This window comes from Sciurus carolinensis, chromosome 4, assembly GCF_902686445.1.
Source record: "Sciurus carolinensis chromosome 4, mSciCar1.2, whole genome shotgun sequence".
NCBI classification, from domain to species: Eukaryota; Metazoa; Chordata; class Mammalia; order Rodentia; family Sciuridae; genus Sciurus; species Sciurus carolinensis.
The window spans coordinates 134,629,664-134,656,854 of NC_062216.1; the positions used below are offsets into that span (position 1 = coordinate 134,629,664).

Here is a 27,191-nt window from a genome sequence, read left to right on the forward strand (position 1 = left end):
ATAATATTTTTTAAAAAATATATTATTCATGATCCAGCAATTCCCCTGCTTGCTATATATCCAAATGAAAGGAACTTGGTATGTGAAGCAATATTTCTATTTCTGTTTACTGCAGCACTATTCATAATAGCCACAATATGTATCAACCTGCGTGTGTGTCTATGAATGAATAAAGAAAATGTGATGTACATATACAAAGGTAATATTATTCAGTCATAAAAAGACTGAAATCCTGTCATTTGCAGCAACATGAATGGAACTGGAGGACATTATATTAAGTGAAGTCATCCAGGCACAGAAAGATAAATAACACATATCTCACTTATGTATGGAAATTAAAAAGACTGATCTCACAGAAGTAGAGTATAAAATAGTGGCTACCAGTGGCTGGAAAAGAAGTAGGGGATGGTGAGATGATGGTTAATGGTACCAGGGGTCAACTGGATAGAAGGAAGAAGTATGACTGGTAACAATTGTAAGCTTCAAAGTAGTTAATAGTGATGATTTTTGAATGTTCCAAAATAAAGTAGTGTTTTAAGTAATGAGAAGCAAAGTGTTATTCATATTAACATGTATTGAGTTTATTATTTAAATAAATTAATAATAAGCATCTTAAAATTTCTTAAATCTTTAAGACTATTATAAATGACTCAAATAAAACAAACTAAACCTCTGTAAAACCAAGTAATTAAAAAGAAAAAAATTATGATAGTCCCAAAATGTCCATCTCCTTTATTCTTTCAACCAACTAAATAATAACCCCAAACCACAACTTCTTACCCTGGCTGTGAGGACTTGCTGGACTAAGAGATGGCTGATGCAAATCTTTAGTTGGTGTTGGAAAAGCTTCTTTCCCTTGGCGTTGACTCATCTTTCCTGGTGTCAGAAGTTGAGATTCGTCACTGTTTGCTACAACAGCTCAAGAAAAGAAGAGAAAAATAATCAGCCCTAAAGTCACAGATTTATATGACATAGTTCATAATACGGAATAGGATTATGACTGAAATAGTCTTGGCAATTATATTCATTTTAACAAATCAACACTTAGATTCACAAAACCATTTTGTTTTTATGTTGTATCAATATAAAATAAATTGACAGGTATACAAGAGTCAAAAACACAAATTATAGACATTATAAAAATGAAAATGCATATCCAACTGATAATAAATGGTACCCCAAGTTTTTCTGGTATCTTTCATGGTACTATTAGTTAGGTTTGTAATTAGAACAATAAGCAAAAGCAAAATTATTTCACAGAAGAAACACAAATGGTCAACAAGCATATGAAAATATACTCAGTCTAACCAGAAAGAATAAAATTAGTATAAAATAATATTTCACAGTCACTAGACTTGCTACTTTAATCTCAAATTTTCATGGAAAGTAGGCATGAGTCCTATTTTAGAAATGGGAAAACTTAACGTACAGAGACTGCCTTACACAAGATTAGTCATTAAATAATGGGGGCAAAATTCTAACTCAGAACCATTTGGTTCCAAAACCTTTTAAAAATTTGCTGATCCAATAATCAATTTAAACAATGTTGAGGCTACTTCTCACCCATATGGCCAAGATACCATTACAGGAGAGCAATAAGAAAAGATGAAAAAGAAGAGTAGTGGGGGCTGGAGTTGTGGCTCAGTGGTAGAGCACTTGCCTGGCATGTGTGAGGCACTGGGTTGGATACTCAGCACTATGTATAAATAAATAAATTTTTTTTAAAAAAATCCACTGACAACTAAAAAATAAAAAATAAAAAAAAAAAAAGAAGAGAAGTGGGAACAAAGAAAATACTCAATGAAGGAATTGGGCAACTTCAAATCCACAGGGCCCTAGATCTCCACATGCTTTCATTTTATGTTTCTGTGCTTTTAGAAACTTTAGTTTCATCTTAAGAAATCATATTTAGGGGGGTGGGGATATAGCTCAGTTGGTAGAGCACTTGCCTCGCATGCACAAAGCCCTGTGTTCAATCCCCAGCACCACACTGGGAAAAAAAAAAAAAAAAAAAAAAAAAGGTGCAAAGGTGCATGCCTGTAATCTCAGTAACTCAAAAGCCTGAAGCAGGAGGATTGGAGGTTAGAGGCCAGCACTGGCAACTCAGCAGGACCCTGTCTCAAAAAAAAAAAAAAAAAAAAGGGCTGGGGATATTACTCAGTGGCACAGCACACCTGGGTTCAATCCCAGTACCAAGAAAAAAGAAAAAAGGTAGTGATTTGGTTCTCACTCTAGGTTTAAATTTTCAACCTAGCCAGAACTTCACATTCATATCATCACCAATCTTTTAAATAATATTGCTTTAACATGTTTTTCATTATGCCAAAGTTTTCAAAATTATATTTTAGCTCCTTTCTTCAAAGATACAAAAACACTTTATCATCCCAATAGATATAAAAAGTATTTTACCAAGTCAATAAAAAAACTATAGATTGATGACTCCTAGATTTATAACTCCAGCTATACTGTCTTCCCCCTAAACTAAAACTCACATGTACAACTGCCTGCATTATAATTATCTCTTTGTAATTTAAAAGCTTCTCAAGTTTATCTGGAGCAAAATTCTTGATTCTTTTATCCTCCAACCTTGCCTCTCCTCCCTCTCAGCTAGTGGCATCACTATTCTTCTTCTCCCAATTTCTCTCACACTTCACATTCAGTTATCTGTGAAATCCTCACTCTGTCTTCAAAATTTATCTGGAATCCTACTATTTCTCCCCACTTCCACAACTACCACTCTAATCCCAGCCACCATTATCTTTTTATTGCACACATCAGGAGATCCCTACCAGCTTACCAATTTGCTCCTTGATAGGCAGAGTTCATTCTCTACACAAAATCCCAAGTAATCTTTTTTATATTGTCAATTCGATTTGTATCATGTGGAAATATCATTAGCTTTCTATTATACTTACAGTAAAATCCATGCCTTTAAGAGTCAATAGGGTCTGATACCTGCTTATCTTTCCAATCTCACTCTCCACTACTCTCCTGTCACTCAATTGGCTTGTGCTCTAATGGTTTTCTAGCTATTACCCAAAAATGTCATCTTGCCAATCTTAGGACCTTTATATCTTTCTTTCACCTACCTGGAATACTCCCACCCCAGATCTTCGCTTTATTAGTTCCTCTCATTTGCTGACTGTGCTCAAGTGTTAACTCTTCAGAAAAATCCCTTTAGTTTCCTCATGGTGTTTTCTTAAATTCTTAATTTGAACATAGCACGATTTATCAATATTTTTATATGTTTAGTGTCTGCCACTCTATAACTTTAGTCTATCACCTTACCTAAATGATATTCACTATAATTCTTATCACTGACATATCATTTGTTTATTGTTTGCATTCCTCCACTAGACCCTAAATTCCATGAAAGCAAAGAGTTTGCCTATCTTATTTTTTCAAATTTTCTCAGACCTGTTACTCTTTCTAGCACAGTAAAGGTATTGTTTCCTGATATACTCAAAGAGTGCAATAAATTTTTATTGAATCAATGAATTAATTTTATATTTTTATGAAACTCCATTATCATAAAGCCTAGAGTGGCTCCTTCAGTTACAAAAAAACAAGATTCTTTGATTTCTAAAGAAAATTACTGAAATTCTGCTGGGTTCAATCCCCAGTACCAAAAAAAAAAAAAAAAAAAAAAAAAAAAGTATATAATGGCAAACAAAACATACAACTTAGTCCTCACTTCTGGGGACAGAAGGAAGAAAAAACATGCAAGGTATTTTTAAGATTCTAGTTCTCAGGTTGAGTTGTAGGTTTACTATATGCCTATTATTTGATTAAACTTTATTGCTTACATACAACACATTCCAATTTAAGGCTAATTAGAAATATAAGAAAAATCACTAAAGCAATCAAGTATGCTTTAATATTCTATTAGTAAAACATAGGTATCTATGTCTTAAATAGTTTCACTGTATAAAATAAGAAATAGTTTTAGAAATGTAAATTTAGTTCTATTCACTTTCAAATCCCTAAATAATTGAGGTAGTACTATATGATTTTGATAACCTTGAAGTGAGGGAGTACATGAAAATAGCAGTGTATAGAGTGCACTTTATTAGAAAACAGAAAGTCCACCTTACTATTTGTTTTCTCTCACTCCAGTTCACAAGCATTAGTAAGAGGCTCTGCATAACATAAAAGTCACTACAGTGGCTTACATTATTTGCACAATGATGGATTATTTGAATAGAAACTTAAGGAGTGACTTTTTTCCCTGGGTTCATCTGCACATAATTGCTAACATTACTGAATAGATATTTGTCAAATGAATCACTGTAGGATTCCAGTGCAATTTCTGACACAACTGACTCAACTACTAAAGATAACACTGCAGTGCCCTCTGCTGGTTCTACTTAGAATGGAAGTAAAGAAATCTACCTTGTATTCACAATATTTTATCATCTTTAGTTGAAACCACAATGGAATAATTAGCATATCAGTTGCATTTTCTAAGGAAAATATCATCTTTGCTTTCTAAATTTAACTCACAAATATAAAAGTTTGAAGAATCTTATAAGCCTCAAAATTTTGCTTTTGCCCATAATCTAAATGCAAGTTAAAATAAGTTTGTTTGTTTGCCATATTGGGAATTGAATCCATGGGCACTTTTCACCACTTAACTATATACCCAGACCTTGTGCTTTTTTGTTTTTGTTTATAAAAAAAACAGGGCCTCCCTAAATTGCCTGGGCCTCAAACTTGTGATCATCTTGCCTCTGCCTCCCAAATTGCTGGGATTCTACAAACATGTGCCACTGTGCCCAGCTAAGATAAAGTAGCTATTTAAAATAATAAATAATCTGTATGTAAAACTTAAGATTGCCCTTGAGAGTTCTTTCTTCTACTTTTAAAATTTCAACTATCCTCGTAATACTGATTGTATGATAAATAATAAAATACTGAGAATCATTGCAATTAAGAATGAAAAAATAATTTTAGTACATTATTTCAAATCATTTCTTTTTAGAACAAAAATTACATACACACACTGACTGACCAGTTACAGGGAGAAACAGCAACTGATCTAGACCAAAGAAATTTATAACCAAAAGAAACCTTTGCAATTATCTTACTCCATCCCTTCCTTTGGTCAGTGAAGAAATGAGCCCCAAAACAGTGAAAAACTTGCAATAGGTAGATAACTATTTGGAGATAAAGACTAAAACTTCCTAAATCAATGTAATTTTCTACATTGATCTTCAATAAAATTAAAATGTTTGTCTAATTAATAATGTGGTAAAATTTTTATTATTAGGTTACACTTGAATTCCCCAAATCAGTTTCATTCTGATTTTTTGAGTAACAGTAGAAGAAAGATGTAGTGGGCTAGTAACTAATTCTACCTTTGGGGATTTTTTTCCCCCCTGATACTGGGGATTGAATCCAAAGGTGCTCTACTCCTGAACTATATCCCCAGACCTATTTTATTTTTTCTTTTTGAGACAGGGTCTCACTAAATCATCCACGTTGACTTCAATCCTCCTGCCTCAGTCTCTTCTATTTGGGGGTGGGGGCAGTCTGGGGATTGACTGAACTTGGGGACACTTGACTACTGAGTCACATCCCCAGTCATTTAGATAGATAGATAGATAGATCGATAGATAGATAGATAGATTTTATTTTATTTAGAGCCAGGGTTTCATTGAGTTGCTTAGTGCCTCGCTTTTGCTGAGGCTGGTTTTGAACTCACAATCCTCCTGCCTCAACCTCCAGAGTCGCTGGGATTACATGTGCCACCGTGCCCAGTTTGCCTCAGTCTCTTGAGTAGCTGGAATTACAGATGTGCGCCACCACACCCAACTAGTTTCTTGGATATTTAAATCTAAGTTTCAGGCTCTTCATCTATAAAATTAATGTTTTTTATATTATATATAAAGCTCCTTATGCCTCAGTCATTCTATGATTTTTAATATAAAAATTGTCCCTGTCATTCTCCAGTTAGACTATAAAAATCTTTAGAGGCAGGCACCATGTTTTGTTCATTGTATATACTCCAAAACTCTCAATAAAATTTGTTGAGGTAAATCTAGGCACAGTGGTGTACACCTGTAATCTCAGTGACTGAGGAGTCTGAGCCAGGAGGATCACACATTTGAGGCAAGTCTGAGAACCTATGCAAGTCCCTCAGCAACTTAGCAAGACCCTGTCTCAAATAAAAAGTAAAAAGATCTGGATCTGGCTATGTATCTCAGTGGTAAAAAATTGTTGAGGTTAATTGGATATAATCCTATCTATTCTTTACTTTGTATTTCAATGCCTAGAAAGAAAAGTTGAAGACTGAATAAGCCATAATTGAAATGCCATTTGCCTTTAATAAGTACACATCAAAATACTATGTCCCCAAACATGATATTCAAACTTCAGCTACTTACTTGATGGCCCAAGGATATCTTTGCTATCACCAAGAAGCTTTTAATGCAGAGTAATTGAGCAGCAAACAAACACAGTCCAAACCAGGAAGAAGCAAAATGCATCAGGATGGAAGCAGCAGTGAAACAAAAGGACAAGGAAAATAGCATTAGTTTATAAGTAGAAAGCACATGCACATCAAACCTAATAATTAAAATTTACAAGAAATTTCCTTTCCATACCAAAAAAAATTTGGCTTTGGCATTACCAAATATTTGTTTTAATTCTGGAAAATAAAGGTAGAAGAGAAAAATGAATCACCAAGTATTTTATTTTGAAAATTAATTACAATGCAAGATAAGGATTAGATGTAGTAAAAATTACTATTTAGAAATATAATAGAGAGCCAAAAGTTATTATTTCCTAAAATAAAAGGTGGTTCAAAAATATAACACTCATGCACTATTAAATATTAGTTCTGCATGCCATCAAAGCACTGAACACTACATAGAGATTTAGACTTTCTTCTGCAAAAAAAAAAGAAAGGAGCATTTACTGAGTACTTATATGCCAAGCATTAGGAAAAGAGTTTCTGCAAAGAAATTAACAAACCGGAACAAACGTTTTCTAAAGGCGAAAAACAACCCAAAGAGAAATATTCATTAGAAAGATAAATTTTATTGAATCAAACAAAATTTTAGAACCCACTAAATATCAAGCATATTATCTCATCTTTTAGGAAGTCAGAAGCCTCCATCCTTGAATGAATTTACTAACAACTAAAGGAAACAGGAAAACGACTGCTAACCTGTCTAGTACTTTAACATGCAACATTACTCTAAATGTTGCATATGGACAAGTGTTTTGGTCAGCATTGGTAGGAAGAGTTTTCAGTTCTCCCTCACTTCAGATATCAAATATAGTAACATATTAAAACTAAAGTGACAACAAAAACGAAAAATTCCCACTAATGACATTGTTTCTTAGTCTGATTTAAAGACAGTAAGAGAAGCCTAAGTGGCTGTGACAAAAGAAGGTAGTTCTTTGCTTTGGGCTTATTTCATCTCCTTGGAGAAAATCTTATTACTTCCTTAAAGTGATGGCACAATGCTTGAAATTGTGTTCTAATGCCTTAAAGGCATTTGTTCTATTTGTTTTTCTGTAGCTGCCCATTTAAATTTATTCTTCTGTGATTTATTTCACAGATAAACTGAAAGAATACAGTTTTGTTGACAATGAACTAATTATGTTCAAGTCCTTCTGATGGCTATGTTACCACAACTAGCAAGCTTGGGGAAAGAGATTAAAGTACTTGTGCAGGCAATCACTGAAACGGCCCCCAGCAATCCTTATATCTTGGTATATAATCCCCTCTATAGAGTATGTGCTAGACCTACTTAAATCATTTCTAATGCAAGAGAATATGGCAGAAGTGCCATATTATTTAGAACCCACTAAATATCAAGAGACAGGTAGAGATAGGGTCTTACCAAGTTGCTCATGGCCTTGCTAGTTGCTGAGGCTACCTCTGAACTCACCATCCTCCTGCCTCAGACTCCCAAGCGGCTGGGATTACAGGGGTGAATCAAGGTGCCCCAGCCTACTGGGTTTTCAATAGAAATTTCAGTAGTATCTCCTCCCCCATACCTTAACTGCAACCACATGATAGAATAAGTCAGAGACATCTAGCTAATAAGCTGCTGTTGGATTCCTGACCCACAGAATTTGAGATAATAAATGCATGTTGTTTTACACCACTTAATTTTGGAATCATTTGTTTTACACCAATAAATAATTAATATAACACTGGAAAACTGAAAGAAGTTAGAAAGTAGACAAAAACAACTGTGGCAAACTTAGTAAGGCTTCACAGATACCTTCTAAAAACATCTTCATGTATTGACATGAATAAATTCCTAGGCTTACCAGGAAGGAAACCAGTGCTTCTAGTCATATATACACAAAGTTGGGAATATTTAATCTCACAAAATCAGTCATGCTTGAAAGCTCTACAGCTGATCCTCTATTTGGGGTAAAAGATTAATAAGCTCATTTTTGTGGTACAATTCTGTTACATTCTCAGATTTAGTTAATAGCACTATGTCAACTTCTGTATACCTATATTCCTTACCTGTTTACTTCCAGAAAACACCTACTAGCAACTTCTCAGTATTGGTTCCAAAAACCTCTAATAAGACTTAATTCTCAACATAATACCTTGAAACATGTCTGTGTCATATACATCTGACTTTACTAGATTACTCCCAATATTTTCAGTTTCGGTACTGAAGAATGATTGAAATAAACACTGTCTATTCCAACCGTACAACAACCCAACAAATATTTACCAAGTAACTACTATGAATTCATATCATTCTAGGCACTGAAGAACACAGGAGTTAGGAGAATAGACAAAAGTCTTGGCCTCGTGGTACTTATGTTTCAGTGGGGAAGATGAACTAGAACACAATAAAAAGTAAAAATTCATAGTATGTTATATCCTATAAAAACCAAAGAGAAAAAATAAAGAGAGAAATGGGGCACATAAAAAGTTAGGGAAAAGTAGTTAAATTTTTAGATAGGGCAAGCTTAAGAATGCTCCACTATAGAGTGAACTTGATTAAATGAAGAAACTTACCCAAAAGAAATATAAAGGAAAAGTATTCCAGACAGAGGGAAAAGCAAATATAGAGAAATGGGATGAAAGTCTGGTGGACTGAGGGAAGATTAAGAAAGCCACTGAGGATGGAATGCAATGAAAAAGTAAAAGAGTATTAGGAAATGAAGTCAAAGAAGCAAACTATATAGGACTCTGTAGGCCCTTGTTAGGACTTTGGTCTCATTTTGAATAATATGGAAGACCACTGGATGGTTTTGAGAAAAGGATTGATACAGCATGATTATGTTTCAACAGGATTATTCTATGTTAAGAACAGACTACAGAAACAAGGTTAGGAGGTTACTACAATAAACTAGGGGAAAGAAAAAGATTTGGAACAAGATAGTAGCAGTGAAAATGAGAGGTTGTTGAGTTCCCCATGTGTTTTAAAGGTGGAACAGCAGGATTTCCAAATAGACCACGTGTGAGTTAAGAGAAAATGAAGAATCAAGAAGATGCCACGTGTTGGGAACTGAGCAATGGATGGAAATGCCATTACCTGAGATGGAAAAGACAGTGAGGGCAGCTAGGTTACAGGGAGAAATATCGGCAGCTCAGTTTGAAATGTCTGTGAGACATCAAGGTGGAAATGTCAAATAGACAGTTGGACAGACAGGCTTATACTGAGAAAGATTCAGGCTGATTTAAAAAAAAAAAAAAAAAAAAAAGATGAAATATGGTACACGTAAAAGTTAGGTTATACAACCGGAATGCCTTAATCACTGGAGATTAAAAAATAGCACAGGATAAAAGAACAGACATCAGAAAATTATGTTATAGTAAACAAGAAAACTAAGAATCAAGCTGAAATGCTCCAAAAGCAAAACTGAAACATCATCATCATCATCAAAGAATGGCTTCAGAAACCCTTCCCAGAAGGATATAGATATAGAGGTACTAAACTGGATCCAAGTCAATCATCCTTCCAGTGTTGTTCATAAAGTGATAAAGGACATAAGTGAGAATTATACATCATTTTTGCCAAGTAATTTACATCACAGACGTCTTTTGCACATGAGTAAACTGTACATTACTAACTTATTCTTACTGTTTTCAGGATGTGAGTCTACTCTGTGCAAGATCATTTACAGGATCATTTTGTGTAACACAGGAATAAAGAAAATATGAAATTACTGATGTGAAAACATTCTACACAAGTACCTCATAGGATTTGGGGGAGGGGGTACCAGGGATTGAATTCGGGGGCATTTGATCTCTGAGCCAAATCCACAGCTCTATTTTGTATTTTATTTCTTTTAGATTCAGGGTCACACTGGGTTGCTTAGTGCCTCACTTTTGCTGAGGCTGGCTTTGAAGTCAAAATCCTCCTGCCTCAGCCTCTGGAGCTGCTTGAATTACAGGCATGTGCCATTGCACCCAGCTGTAAGATTTTTTTTTTTTTTTAAATAAAAAGCTAAACATTCTTTTTAGATCTTGCTAAAGTTCCAAATTATTCACAGCACCTTACAGAATCATGAAATTTCTCCTCAGTTTGTTCAGGAAAAAGAACATTAACATAGGATAAAATTTTTCTGTTTGAGTAACTTATCGGGTTGATCATTATTCTATAGATAATGTCCAGCCAGTCATCTTAAATAATTTTTATATAAATTTTCTAGTTTTGCAAAAGTGCATGCTGAAAATAGTACAATTATACATACCTAGAACTTTTGCTTACTATTAGTCAACATACTGCACCAAAGTACTTTAATTAAAAGCATAAAATATTTATAGTTATTATCTAAATCTTTATTGGCTAGGTTATAAAACACAAGAAAAAAGAGCATTGTGGAAAAAAGTGATCTTATTTTATTGCACATCTAAATATATGCCAATCTTATCCATATTTAGCATAAAACATGCATTATTTTAAAAATGCAAAGAAGGAGAACTTCATCCTGAGAAGCACTTCGATCACAATCAAAACAAGACAAACGGTCATCCTATAATACAGAAATAATCCCATGAGATCTATAGCTTTTATTCCATTTCCTTTAGCACAAAACTTCTCTCTTAATATACTTAATGCCTTAAATCATTTGATATGCTTAAGGGAAAACACAAAGCTAATCAAGCATTGATGTAACTGGTGGCACCTCTTTCCCCAATACAGTTGATAAAGTTATTCACTTGGTAGCAATCCTGCCTACAGCTGGCTCCCCAAAACCACAATTTGGAACGATAATACAGAACATATCAAGGGTGCTGTATTTAGTGTTATCTTTGGCTCTTAAAATAAGAAAATTCAGTGAAGGATATATAATGCAGCTCAGATCTGCTTGTTCTTAGAACAGGAGTCATCACTCTATACTTAGCTCAAATTTTTTGTATTCTTGTAATCATCTGCAAAATACTCAAGTGCACATTTTATCCCTCAGTTTTATAGGAGAGATTTTAAAGGAATATTTTTCTGAGAACTAGAGCTTGTCACTATTGAGAAGAAAATATGATCTGGCCTGCTAGGCAGTGATTTAAAAATAACCTAATCCACACTTTTGATGAAGCAGTACTACTTCCAGGATCACAAAGGTCATCATCCAAAATGCTCAAAAAGATATGTCAGAAGGCATGTTGATCAGAACACTATTTATAGTGATTTAAAATAGTAATCTATTTTAAACAGGTATTAAATAATACATTCACACAATGAAATACTATGTAGTCATTAAAGTTATTTTTAGTGACTAAAAAATATCCACTGTGTATTAGTTTTTAGAAGCTATAAAAAGTGCTGTATGAGATGATCCCACTTTTATAAAATCTCATGTGTAAGACACATACAAACTAATGAAAGATACCACCAATATACTAACAGTGGCTACAGTCAGTAGGTAGGGTTTTACTTAATGTATCTTTCTATATTGTTTAAATATGGCATACTAGTATGCATTGTTTTATAATCAAAAAAGAATAAATCCATTAACATTTTGGAAAAGTAAAAATATAATCTTTAAAACTGATCTTTTCCATCTATTTGCTATTTATCAGGACAACATAATCATCTATGATGAAGTATAGTGGAAAATATCCACTTCTAACCTGAAATCCTAGAAAAATACAAAACTGTTCAAATTTTAAACACAGCATCATATATTACTCACTGTCTCTTGAACTTCAGCAACTTCTGAATATGGCAAGATCTAAAAAAAAAACAAATTTTCTCAGGAGTGATTTAATCTCATATACCTGAATCTGGATCTAAATAGCACCCACAGTATATCAAATGAATTCAGTAGTGAAATATTTTAAGAGTGGCATTTGAAAACAGGAGAGGTTTGCAAAAGTACTTTTACACTGGAAACTGAATCCTTGAAAGTTTTTTTCTTCCTTCTAAGGCCTCAGGAATTTGTAGTCAATCTGCCAATCTGTGAAGTCCTCTCTAGAATATTCTGGGAGGGTTTTCACAGTTTTCATTCTCCCTGAATGCATTTAATTCCAAAAGGTTTTTTGCCATGCAAGCCCTCTCCTCCTTGGTTTCTAAAATAATCTACTATTCTGGTCTCTTCTATTTTCCTGCCTCCTTTGCCCTCTCATTTAGTATGTGAATGGCCATAGACAGTGCTTAGCCTTAACCACTCATTCTCCTCTACCTGCTTTTTTCCCTGCAGGTTCCATTAACAATCAAGGTTCACTTACTACCTTTTTTCAGATAACTCTTAAATTTCTTCTTTAGACCTAACTTATCTCCAAAACACTTCTGTCACTGCAATTTAACTTCTAGTTCTAAAATTCTGTTAAAGTAAGGGTTTTATGCCTGTTGTAGGAAGCATTTTATGTCAAAAACAGCACTCATTAGTTTTTCTCTCAGAAAATGCTCCCACACCAATTTGCCCATCTTCGTTTCAACCAGATCTAAATCCTCAGTCATCCTAAACAATTTTTCTCCCAACATCTAACCAAGTCATTAAGTTCCGATCATTTTTATTTCGATAACATCTGTCTCAGACCAGTCCTTTCATTTCCCATGACTACCAGCTAGGTGAGACTCAGGCCAACTCGTTTCTCAACTTTTGCTTCTTCCTTTCAGTAGGTGTATCATTGCATACTTCAGTTTTACCCCATTCATTCATTTACTGTGTTAGGTACTAGGATCCAAAAACTAACACGGACACGGTTTCTACTATCAAGATCACCACTGAAGATAATGTATAATTTATTTGACACTGAAATAAGTTATTTCTAGTCTACTCAATATTCTCATGCTCATCAACAGCAAGTTACTTAACTTCTGTGATGTTTATTTTTGTCCTTTGTGAATACATAAATTATTAAACCTCACAACTTTCTGGAATTGCTGTGAGACAATTTTTGCATGGGTATGCTTACAGATTAAAACACACACACACACACACACACACACACACACACACACGTGAAAAAGATGAAGAAAGGCTCCAGAAGAGAATGATTAATTTACCAACCTAATTTACTAAATGGTCACTTTGACCACGTTGCTTCTCCTCTCAAAATCATTTGATATCTTGGTCTTTAAAAACTAAGCCCAAATGCATATAATTAAAATACTATACAATTTGATCAAATTATTAACTTCACAGAAATGTTTTGACTTTTAAGAGTCTGGCAACTTCAAATAACTGAAACTCACTTAACTAAATTCCCTGATAAAACTAATTATAGATGGTGACCTGCAATTTTCTCCCTACTTACTTTAGGCTTCTCCCTTCAGTAAAGTCCCCTGACCATAATGGCTCAACTCAAAATGCCAATTGACAAGCTGAAATTTTCTTTTCCCTAACTCCAACTTCAGGGTTTTTTGTTTTGTTTTGTTTGTTTGTCTATTTGTACCAGGAACTGAACCCAGGGGTGCTTAACCAATGAGTCACATCCCCAGCCCTTTTTTTACATTTTATTTAGAGACACAGGGTCTTGCTGAGTTACTTAGGGCCTAAATTGCTAAGGCTGGCTTTGAACTTGCGATCCGCCTGCCTCAGCCTCCTGAGCTGCTGGGATCCAACTTCTTAAAATCAGTTCTCTGATAATGAATAATTAGTTACCCCATACTATTTTCTCTATTGCTATCATAAATATATAACAAACAGAACTCTCTGCAACTATGGAATATTATATATCTGCAATGTCCAGATCACTATTAGCCATCTAGCTACTAGCAACATGTGTTACTGAATTCTTAAAATGTGTTGGAAAAACTAAGGAACTGAATTTTAAATTTAATGTCATTTAATTTAGTCACATGTGGTAAGTGGCTACCTTTTGGACAACTCAGGTCTAACACAATCTTACCTTTCCCCAGCTCAGTCTAACTCATCATTCTTTTTGCCACTGCTGACCATTTATTTTCTCAAATTTCTGCCCTTTCTTTCTTTCCAAGCTATTTTCTCTCCTTTCACCCTCTCTCTGCTTGGATTCATTCACCTAATATCACCTTTAGACAGTTATTCCCCAAGGCTGTACCCTAGACTCTCTTCCCTATTCAACGTGCTTTTCCCAGATGATTCTATTGAATACATTTTTTGAAGTGCTCAATTCACCACTAACTACGTTAATTGGTTTCCCACTTCAACCTCTACTGAGCTACAGCCTCTCAGGGCCTTCCCAACTATCCTCCTGGTGAACTCTTTCTTCCCATCTCAAATAAAAAGCATCATATCCTTTGTAAGAGTTTTCCTGACCTCCTACTCCAGTCATGAAAAACAGATATTCCACCTGTGTTTTCAACACATCCTTCTATTAGCAGGAAGGACTGAAGAAGAGAGAGCTGCAAGTATTCCTAACAACACTAACTATGCACCTCCATCTTCCTGACTGGAAAGGCCCTTCACTCACCTTTGCCCCAACCCAACACATACAGCCTTAACCATCACAGTCTGTCCAACAAACAGGCATAAGAGCTCTACACTTTGCTTTTAACTCTGCTTAGAAAACATTCTGCAGGACTCAGAGGCTCTAAAGCTATAGAGAACCAGTAGACTTTTATATTCTCAGAAAATAATACTATCCCTTATTGATACTCTTTATCCTTCCTACCCTGCTTCATTTTTCATCACATCAACAATCACCTAACAGTACATATGTGTGTTTTTGTTTTTATCCATTCAAATGTTAATTCCACTGGAGTGAGAATTTTGTCAGTTTTGTTCACTGATGAACCCCTTAAAGCCAGAAGAGAAACTGGCACATTACAGACACTCTCAATAAATGTTAAATGAATAAATACAACGGTGGAGATAAAAAGGCTTAGTAATCCTGATCCAAGTGAAGAATTTCTTATGTATAGTTTATTGAGTTCCTCTGCTTATTAACCATTTAAGTTCTTACAAAAACAAGTCTTGCTCATCTTTGTATCTTCACAGACTTAACATACTGCATCTTTACATACCTATCACAAGACTAATACAATATATATAGAATTATGCATTAAAACAATGGAATCTGAGTTATTAGTCTATCACTATTTACCAAGTGCCCTTGAATACATACTGAATTTAGTTTTTTAAATTTGCTCACGAGGACCATTACAGTCCCAAAATTTTGTTACTTATAACGATTCAAAATAGAAAGTTGCCTCAATCCTAAGAATCTAGTTGTAATCCATAGCATATTCATATTTTCTTCCACTATTAGTCTTTGGTCATAATATGCCCAAATTCCATTGCTTATAATTCTTCCATCTTTTAAAAAATAATACAGTCATTCATAAAATAAGAATGTTACTGATTCACCATTAGTTGTGGAGGTATGAGTTATATTTCCTCTGGTGGTCTCTTGCCATGATTAAACCAGCCTCTTCATCAAGGCCTTCATACACAAAAGAAGCTCAAGCTCAATTGTCGGGGTCCTCTCTGCCACGTCCCGCGTGGAGGAGGAAAGGGTTAACTGCCAGAGGAGGATGTTGGTGCTTTTTTCTATCTATTACCCAAAGAACTTATCTACTCAATAAACAGAAGAGCCAATACTCTTTTTATGAGAGGGGGTGTGACGGTCCGGCCATACCAACTCTGGCCTCCTTACAACAACCAAGTTGCCCAACTCTCCTTTCTTTATAATATGTAGATGTACGTAAAAGGGGGCAAAATCCAGGAGGAGCTTCTTCTGTGATGGACAAGATAGGGTGGAGTTAGGGGAACCATCCTCTTGTGGGAAAATTCCAGAAGGAGACAGGGAACCACTTCCACACAATGCCACATACTTCCTGGCAGTTCTTAGAAGCCAGGCCTCTGTGTCACATGGCTCAACCTAATTTGATTCTGCTAAACAAGGATGGCTTCCCACACTCAATCAATATGATTTCACTGTAACTATTGGCACTCGTGTAGTAAGACTGCTAGAAACATCTGTGGCTATGAAAAAAAGAAAAAAGTTAACAGTTCACTAAAGAATTAAACCTATCACTCTGACCTTTGATTTCATGTCCAAAGGTCAAATAAACTTTTCCTCCTCTAAAACATTTTCCTCCAAATATGATCCAATCTTCTGCAGTTGCCTGAGAAAGTTATATAATAATAGCACAACAAAAACCATATTATCACATCACAGTCATACCAGCTAAGATCTGAAGACTAGCTATATGAGACGTTCAGGTACGTGAACATTTTTGTGTATAATGCTTAATCTTATGACATGTTGAAATCAATTTGATTTTCAGTCTAAAGAATTTCTCTTTCTTGGAACTTTGTTTTCATTGATTCTTTGCTTTCTTTACACAGATACATGAACTTATATTCTAAAATGAGTGAGGACTATTTTCTGAATTAAGGTCTAAGAACTGCCTAACAAATACCCTCTTTTTGTAGCATGGTATTCTAATAAATCACTGATTAGTATGCCATGCTGAATTCTAACAAGTCACAGGCAAGACTGCTTGCTAATAATATTAAGGAAATATTAGCCTCAATGACTCGCTTTATGGTTTAGATATTAAGTGTCCTCCAAAAAGTTCATGTGTGAGACAACACAATAAAGTTTAGAGGTGAAATGACTGGGCTATGTTTAAACTTAATCAATACATTAATCCCTTGATAGAGATTAACTGGGTCGTAGCTATAGGCAGGTAGGGTATGGCTGGAGGAGGAGGGTCATTGGGGCCTGCCTTTGGATTATATATTTTGTACTTAGAGTGAGGGGAAGTCTCTCTCTGCTTCCTGATGCTATGTCCTGAGCTGCCTTCCTCTACCATGCTCTTCTGCCCTCAACTTGGGCCTAGCACAATGGAGCTGGCTGTCTATGGACTGAAACCTCTGAAGCTGTGAACCCCAAATAAACTTTTCCTCCTCTAAAACTGTTATCAGGTCTTTTGGTCACAGCAGAAAAAAAGCTGACTAAACCCATAAATCTACCACACATAACAATGTAGTTTAGGTCTTCATGTCTTGGCAACTACATAGTGCCTAAATCTCAAAATATTCATCCCCTAATAGAAAAATCAAAATTAGTTAAAGAACAGCTTTGGATTAAATAAAATAGATCATGTATCACACATTTTCAAAGTATACATTGTATTAGATAATGAATATCAAAACTTTAAAAGGTACCTAAAAGACTAGGCATGATATAAATCAGTTTGTGACAAAAATATTAGTCTTTTCTCATGGCAATAACAGAAACAAGAGTATCTATTTTAATCTTACCACTGTCCACTCTTTAACAGAACTTGATCAAATTATCCTTTCAGAGTCTCAGTTTATTCATTTCTTTAGAAAACAGAGACTATCTATCTTACAGTATTATAGTGAAGACAAGCATTATGCAAAACACCTAACCAGTACCCTTCAGAACTGTCAAGGCTGGGATGGGAATGTAGTTCAGTGGGACAAAACTTCCTTGCCTAGCATGAGCAAGGTCCTCGGTTCAATCCCTGTACCACGGCAAAACAAAAACTATCAAGCTTAGTAAAAACAAATCTGACAAACTATCATAATCAAGAAGATCCATTAACATGACAACTAAATGTAATGTACCCTGGGTCAGACCCTGGCATAGAAAAAGGAGATTAGGTAGAAGTAAGAAAATCTGAATCAAGTAGAATTACAGTTAACAATGGGTTCATTAATTGTATCCAATGTACCATATTAATATGAGATACTTTCAGTAGAACTAAAACTGTTCTAAAATAAAGCTTATTTTAGAAATAAAAACACCCCTTAATGAAAAAAATAATAATAAACTAAGAAAATTTTAAAACATAAGAATTCACAACGATACATCCCAATAACCACCCAAACCATGATTCACCACACCTCATGTAGTTTCTGGAAAACTGTATTTTACACTTGTAAGATAATTTTTTAAAAGGAAATAATATAAAGTACCAAAGTATTTTAAGAAGTTTCCCAAGCAAGTGAAAATATAAGATTTCTGGCTTGGAATTATGCTGATACACTGTATAAACTACTGGCCATTTCTCTTATTTTTTCAAAGTTAACTTTTTCTCCAGTTAAGTTCCCCAAATTTATTGAAGAGTCCCACTATATACCTACCAGATTTTTATATTTTATTTTTCAAGCTTCTAACAAGAACAATGGAAGTTGGAAAAGGGGAAGGGAGGAGGAGATGGAGAAGAAAAAGGAAGAAGAAAGAGGCGAAGGAAGAAGAAAATGGAATCTTTGGTGCCCACTTGGAAAGTTCAAACAATTGCAAATATTGCAATACTACTAACTTCCAGATATTAAGACAGATACATACAGAATGCAACATAATGTATACCCATCAAATTATTTTCATCTTTTTAAGACGTCACCTTTAGCAGAAGTCAACAAAGTTATAAAATAGCAGAAAGAATAATAGTGCTGAGAACAAAACACCTGTAAATGTAGGTTGGTTGGTTGGTTTTCTTGCTTAAATGGTAGCCACAGTCATTCTCTTAAGCCCTCATTTTTCTAACCCAGTTTGGACATTAATTTAAACACCTACTGAATTAAGAGATCTAGGTGATGAAAATATGATTGCTTTTATCACAGGAAGACAATCAACATTTGTGCCACCTGATAATAATACACAATACCATCTATATTCTTGCCTAGAAAATCTTAATTTGAATGTGAGCAAATCTCTAACATCCAACTCTAATTTGCAAGAAGTATAAGGAAACAAGGAACATATTAAATAATTACCACAGAAGAAAAATCAATATTGTGGGAAACTCTACAAACTACACTGTTTCTTCAATAAACTGAAAAGGAATATTTAAAACACATTAAGGGGAGACTTAAAAGGTTCATAAAGATCTAAGTGACATATCAACCAAGTCCAATACTATGAAGAAAATATTTGAAATAATCAGGGAAGTTTAATTTTTAGGAGTAATAATGTATTTATGGTTGAATTTTTGAAGAAAAGTCCTTATAGCTTAGAGGTATATGTTGAAATACTTAATAATAAAATAATATATCTGAGATTTTCTTAAAAAAAAAAAAACATAGGATTTGGAAGAATGAGAATACACATGAAACCAAACTGACCTGAGTTGAAAACTATTGAAGGGACGTGATGGGTATATGAGGTTATATTATAAAAGTCCATCTATTTTTTTAATGCAGTATAATTGAAATTAATTGATATTTTCTATAACAAAAAGTTCAAGAAAGTTAGTTTCTATTCCCTTTACTGACCATGTGATTAATATAAATGTTAGCAAGCAGCTGTTAAGAAGATGAAGTTATTTTAATGTGAGAGAATGAGTATGTAGGTAATAAATTGGTGACTAAAATTTCTGCATTTTATTACTTTACATGAGGAAGATATCGACTTAAGAATTCTCAAAACTTAGGACTTCAATCAATCTGGCAATGCTCAAGGTGAGATGCCTTATAAGATTTCTGGTTATCCAGCAATATGATGCACTTCCAATAGACTGGGTAGCTCCAGAGGTTAGTACTGACCCTTGTAAGCAGAAAAATGGCCTCCCAAAGACATCCGCATCCTAATCATTGGAATCTGTGAATGTTACCTTACCTGGTAAAAGGGACTTTGCAGATATGATTAAATTAAGGAGCTCAACACAGGGCAGTTGTATGATTATCTGAGTGCACTGAGTGGGCCCAATGTAATCACAAGGGCCCTTATAAAAAGGATGTGAGAAGGTCAAAACAAGAAATAGGAAATGTGAAAACAAAATCAGAGGTTGGAGTGATATAAGGAAGAGGCCACTAGCCAAGGAATGAAATCGACATCTAAGCACTGATAAAAGCAAGGAGACACTCTCCCCCAGAGCCTTTGAAAGGAACACAACCCTGCCAACCCCCTGCTTTTAGACTTCTGACTGCAAGAACTGTTAAGATAATAAATATGTTTCTTTAAACTACAAGAGTAATAGGAAACTAGTACAATGACAAATGGTAAAATTTAATAAGGTGCCACTGCACAAGAATACTTTTCAAAGTATTACTAATTGGCAAATGGATGACTTATAATTGAATTTGAATACATAAATATCTTAAAGATCAATTATTGGGATAAATTGTACCAAAAATACTTTTGCTACAAAGATGATATCACTAACAACAAAATATATGCTAAAATAATAATGATGAAGCTAAGTTAATAGTATTAATAAAAAGAAAACAAAAATTGCAACAGAATTCCATCAAATTGCATGTATACACACACACACACAAGTTCCACAATGTTGCCCAATGTTATAGCCAGATTCCTTACATGATTTAAAGCTTTTAGTAAATTCTAATAACACATTAATTTTACTTTATAATCAATAAATCTGAGTAGTCATCAATAATCTAGTATGTATGCAAAATCAAAGCTTCAAGAGATTGGATAATCTCTAGGCTCATTAGGAAGATGTTCATTGACAACATTCTAGGAATTGCTGATCTAAATCATCTTTGCTGTTCATTCCACTTTAGAAAGACTTGGATTCAAAAGTACTCAGTTGCAATTAGGATCTTAAAGATTTCCTCAATTCAGAGTCCTTTTTAAAATATGAGACTCATACATATTTTAAAAACTTTCATTCTTTTCTGGGGCCATTTGGATAATAAATTTTTTTTATAAATTTTTAATACAATAAAATATGTGTCTTCAAAAGGCGTGACTCTACATCATGTACAACCAGATTAATGAAAAGTTGTACCCCATTTGTGTGCAATGAATCAAAAAACTAAATAAGGGGCTGGGGAGATAGCTCGGCTGGTAGAGTGCTTGCCTCGAAAGCATAAGGCCCTGAGTTCGATCCCCAGTACCGCAAAAAAAAAAAAAAAAAAAAAAACTAAATAAATGGAAATGTGTCTTCTAATAAACTTTATCATATAGTATATAGTTTCCCTGTATCAAGATATTTAACTTAATCCCTTGCTAACTTTCCTCTGGTAACAACTTTCCTTAAGGTAAGTAATATATTTAAAACAACACCATCTATAAAGTATTCTTGTCAAGAAAAATCTAAATTTGAATCTGAGCAAGCCTCTAACATCCAAGTGATTCTATTCTGAAAGACATGCATAAAGTCATCATCTTAGTAGTAGAGTATTCAGAGACAGACTTACTTAAGTTGTGAGAAGAGCCTTACCCTCCCTGAGCCTACTTTCCTATCTCTGAAAGTGAGGGTAAACAAATACCTGCCTTTAATGGCTACTATGAGGACAATCTAATAAAGAATACATTTAGAAAATACCAAGATTTATTAATACTGATGTTTTTCTTTTTTTAGTGCTGGGGATCAAACCCAGGACCTCACACATGCTAGGCAAGCACTCTATCTCTGAGCTACAACCCCAGCCTTATTATTGACCTTTTTATTATCACTAGGGGATTAAATTATTTCAGCTAAAGTCCAACAGCTTTAAAAAAGATGATGTTTATGGTAAAGTAGATATCATGTTCTAAAGACAAGGTTTATTCTTAATTTTTTTCCGAAATTACAGTAAAAAATTAAAATACCCTATCATCATTTTCCATTTAGAGTCACTGCGACAATAATCTTTATAAGTTGTTTCCATCCCCATTTTATTCTCTACTAACAAATGATTACTTTAAAGCTTAACTTTTTTGATCATTTAAGCAGCCAAAAATGTCTGAATCAGAAATTCAAAAAAGGTTGGGAACAATACAAGTCCACAAACCTGCATTTTGCTATTAATCATTAAACTGTTCCTACATTGAAGCTGGAACAAAAGACATCTACTAAATCAAAATTTACAAACACCTCAGTATACTGACTCTTGTCTCCCTAGCAAAATGAAAAACAGAAAGTTGGTTTCTGCCTTACTCCAATAACATAGATTTACCAAAGAATCTATCACCTAACAAATAATAAAACTATCAATTAACTACATTTTACTGAGAGGCACCATTACTTTAGGTAACAGAAATATTCCTAATAGTCTTTAAATCAATATTTAATGGAATCACTCAAAATACAAGATAACTCAAAACAAAATTATTCTGTAGTCAAATCTTTTTGTACAAAGACCAATTAATTTATTCTAATGTTTTTTTAAGTTTATAGGTAATCCACTATCCCTACTTATTTTAATTTCAGAATATAATTCAATTCATTATCACACAACAGCAATGTTTATTAAACCTTCATATTTTTAGGAAAATATATATGGTAATTGCCCTAATTCTTATTTTAACTGTCTCATTCACTTCGCTTGCTCATAGCTCCAAGTAACTTGAGATTTGAAGGTATTTTTCCTCAGCTGTTAACTTTCTCTTGATTTCACTGAAGATGAAAAATATTTTGATGAAAATGAACACAAAGTATTATATCAGAATGCCTGTATTACATGACTGGGAAGGTGGGGAAAACAGAGGAAGACAGAATAGAAATAGCAGAGAACTGACTAGGCTCTATTCCAACAAGCTTTAAACTATCTTTAATTCTCATATCAACAGAGGAGTTAAACCATTACTTTTAAAAGACTTTTTTAAAGGTTGTTTTAAAAACATCTTAAGAACAAAATCAAGGTTTACATGAAATACTTTACAGCCAAAGGTGTACTAATTATATTTGAACTACTCACCGAAGTTCGGTCAGGTTCTCCATCTGTCAAACCTGCCTCCATAATGGAAGAAGATAGATTTATGCGTCTCTTTCCATTAATGTTTAGCCATTCTATAAGTCTGGAAATCCTAGAAGAAAATCACATGCATTAGGACAGGTATGAAACTGTTATAAGCAGAATACTAACCATTAAGTATATTAAGTAGAAGAAAATCATTTTACGCTGCTAATGGGAAATTATATAACAACAACAACAAAAGGACAATTTTTGAGATGGGCTTGAAGAATGGTAATGGTTCAGAGAAAAATGAAAGAATAAAAAGTATTCCAAGTGAACAGGAAAGACTAAGCAATGTCAAACCAATGAGACTGTCCAATACTTGAAAAGATATTTAAATCATTTCATTTGACTCTACTTGTAATCAATTTAAAAAAATTAGTTTTTCATTATTATGTTGGTGAAAACTAAAAAGTATGCTAATAACCCACATGGAAGATATTCTCATACACTGTTGTGATGAGAATACAAGTCAGGACAACTTTTTTGGAGAATAACTTTATTATTTTGTATTTGAAGGGGAGAATGAAGAAACTATGCCATTAATAAAATTTCCCTGGGAAGTAGGTTTTTTTACAATGTTTATTATGTATTATAATTGCACATAATAGTGGGGTTCTTTGTGACTTATCTATATACACATAATTTGCTCTATTTCATTCCCCAGCACTTCCCCTTTCCTTCTTCTCCTCCCTCCCTCTGATCCTCTTCCCCTACTCTACTGGTCCTCCATATATTTTTGTAGAACAATTTAAAATACATATGCTTTCCTCCAGCAATTTCAAAAGAAATTTTCCCTCAGATAAATAAATGCACAGAGATTTAAACACATTCAACAAAGTAACAGGAGAAAAAGCTAGAAACAATCTTATTGTAAATCATTAGGAACTTCCTTAAATTACATTATAGAAATGAAATGGAATGTCATGCAGCATTTTTCAGAAAAAAAAAAAAAAAAAAAAAAAAAGGTAGATGTGTATATACCAAACTAAAAAAAGACTATGACATGTTAGGTGGAAAAAGCAAGTGACACCATTATATATAAAATACTCTGTGTTTTCATATTTTTCTATGTTTACCATATATACTTATTCCTTTTATACCTTTTTTATTTTCAAAATTCTTAGAAGTCTTTCTTCACAAATCTTTTTCAACTTTTTAACAGAATTCCCAGCTTGAATACCTACAGTAACTATATGGAAGCAAACGTATCCAATAAACTAATAATTACTCCTTTAAAACACCTAACAAAAACCAACCATCTAATTAGTAGACTTTAAGTCATTTGTCAGAGTTCCGAGAATATTTTCTGCAAGTATAAAAAGGTTATGGAAATATAATGCTGGTGAAAACCTTAACTGGCCTTTGGAGGGCTGGCACTAGGTTTCTTAGATATAATCCGTAAAATTAGCCCAAGGGGTTACTCTGACTTTCAATTTCAGAAACTTTAACAGGTTTTCCTCATTGTATGTAATCCAATACATTGTAATTATTCTAATGAGTCAGTTCTCTTCAAGGACAGAAACTGTTTTATTGATTTATCCAGTATTAATTCCAAGTAGATATTTAATAACTTTTGTTGCACTGAGCCAATACTATCAACTCAATTATCTAAATGAGCAAGTAAAATACAAGACAGCAGATGAGACAAATTTATGTTCATGGGATAAACACTGAAATGAGCATCTGAACACTGACAGACTTTACATTACAGAAATTTGCAGTATTAAAAACAACTCAAACTTCCTCAGGAAGTTTCTACTTCAAAAAATGTTACCAATTTTCTCATCCTTTTTCCTTTTAGCAATTCATTCATCCATAGGTATTATACTAGGTAGGCCCTTAGAATACATCAATACGCAAAATAAATAAAAAACAAACCACAATTCTTGTGGAGTTTATATTCTAGAAGGGGAAGACAAACAAAGAATATAATGAATTAATAAATTATATGATACATGAGAAAGTAAGTACAATCAGGTGCTATGGTGCACATCGGTAATTCCAGTTACTCAGGAGACTGAGGCAGGAAGATCAAGGTTGGAGGCAACCTGAACAACTTATTATAATCCTATTTCAAAAATAAAATAAAACCCAAAAGGGGTTGGTAGTGTAGCTCAGTAATAGAGCACTTGCCTATAAATATTATGTGCAAGGCATTTAACTAAAGGTTAAATTTTTAGTATGACAGAGAGAGAGGAAAGAGGAGAAGGAGAAAGGGAGGTAGAGGAAGAAAAGGAGGGAAAAAATAAAGCAAGCTAAAACACAGTAGAGATTAAAGGATCATAATTTTAAATAGAAATGGTCATGGTGGATCATTGAAAAGGTAATATCAGAGCAAAGATTTGAAATAGGGAGGCACTTAGCCATGTGGATATCAAGGGAAGGAAAACAGCATAAAGGTGAAGGGTCAAGACAAAGGAACAAAAATTACTTCAGAGGAAATGGGATTTCCTGGACAGAAAAGCACTGATCAATAGCTACAGAAGAAAATCTGACTGTGTACTTAGTCTCAAAAGAACACTGCAAACATGAAACAAGAACAGACTAATGTGTAAATAGGTAATTAAGAGTGTCAGTTTAAGAAAAAAAAGTCAGCGGTGGATTGAGAAATGAAACGGGCTAAAGATGGTAAATTGGACAAGTTGGTGATCTAGGAAATAAAGTTGGCAAAACGCTTTAGGTTAGAATACACAAAAATACAGATAAATGGGATTGGGAAATATCAAACTGAAACCCAGAAACATGGAGATCCAACATATGCTTAATAAAAAAATTATTTTTTAAAAAACAGTACTTTAAAAATGAAAAACTGTATGTAACAATATGGATTTAGGACTTGTCTTGAAATTATGGAAAATCTGGCAACAATGAGCAGTAATTAGAAATAATCAGCTGTCTTCCACTTTATAAAGGGCAAGAACTCACCAGTTTGTACCCACCTCTCACAACGTAATTGCATCTCTACTTTCATTGCTGTACTCATTTTTGCTACTTTTCTAGATCCTTTAAGTTGTTGAATTCTGACTACTGATTTAAAGTACCAGTAACAGAATCCTTTTTAAAAGAAATGTTCAATAGTATGCACAAATGCTTTGAATTTAGCAATTCTGTATGATCCCCTTTTAATTTCTTCTGTTACCATCCTTTCTGTGACTATGTTTTCTACCTACATTTCTGCACTGTTCTCATCTAGCACCTAATAAGTCTTTACTCTTATAGTAAGGATTTATGCTGTCAGTTCTTCCATTGTCCACATGCTTGAACTTTCCTATTAATAAGTCCTTTCTCACTTCATATAGTATCTGTCATATATTCTCCTCCCCTCTCACCTTCTCCCTTTCCTACTTTACAACTTTAAAAATATAAAAATCATTCCAAGATTGTGAGCCATAGTTTGCTGACATCTCCACCCTCTGACATTTCTTAAAGCAGTCATGAATCTTTACCTCCACTGGAAGATTTCTCAATAGTGTTCATGCATTCACGGAACTTCCCCTCTTTCAGACCTATATGTTACGCTGATTCTCTCTATAGGTTAAAAGCATAGATCTAATCATGTCAATTTAATGTCAGAAAACTTCAGTTGTTCTTATTTAAAAATTGAGTTTAAATCTTCCCTTGGTGTTTGAAGATAATGATGATTTTTGCTTATACTTGACTTTCTCAGTTATTTCTTGCTTTCCCTGACCCTTCGTCTCAGCCAACTCAATCTGCTATTCTCCATACACACTAGTGCTTTCATATTCTGATACTTCTCCCACTTTCTTCCTTCTTGAGTATCGAGTATGTTTCCTTTGCATAACCAAATCTAATCCACCCAGTGAAGGCCAGGTCACATATTACTTTCTTCATAAAGCCTTCCTTCATTTCCCCTAACTGGAAGTATTTTCTTTTCATGAACGTCTTAAGTTCATAAGTCACATTACTATCTACTTTAAATTATTTAAATCTGTTTATATGATAGTTTATTTCCTATCTTCCCTATGAGGTTACGAATTGTAATATCCATTTTATACTTTTTACAATACTTTTAGAGCTTCTTGCCCTGAATGATTAACTCCCACGGACTTTAAAGCACAAGTCTATTTTCAAAGACTGCATAGTTGGAGATTAAAAGAATTCCTTAAAAGGATGGATGTTAGAAACAGAAGCTTCTGCTTGGGAGACTG

At 33.9% G+C, this 27,191-nt stretch overlaps 1 protein-coding gene across 9 annotated transcripts in view; it reads right to left on the minus strand.

Annotated features, from left to right (window-relative positions):
- Positions 1–27,191, minus strand: part of Osbpl8 (oxysterol binding protein like 8) — a 169,020-nt gene that overhangs the window by 96,281 nt on the left and 45,548 nt on the right. For 3 of the 9 annotated variants that reach the window (XM_047548755.1, XM_047548756.1, XM_047548757.1), the window contains 4 exons: positions 22,981–23,089; positions 12,124–12,162; positions 6,387–6,423; positions 781–918 (listed from right to left, as the gene is read on the minus strand). In XM_047548755.1, coding sequence (XP_047404711.1) covers positions 781–918; positions 6,387–6,423; positions 12,124–12,162; positions 22,981–23,022 — 256 coding nt within the window. In that variant the 5' untranslated portion in view covers positions 23,023–23,089. Of the gene's footprint in view, positions 1–780; positions 919–6,386; positions 6,424–12,123; positions 12,163–22,980; positions 23,090–27,191 lie in introns of those variants that run through there. The other 6 variants (XM_047548759.1, XM_047548758.1, XM_047548764.1 and 3 more) reach the window with 6 other exon arrangements.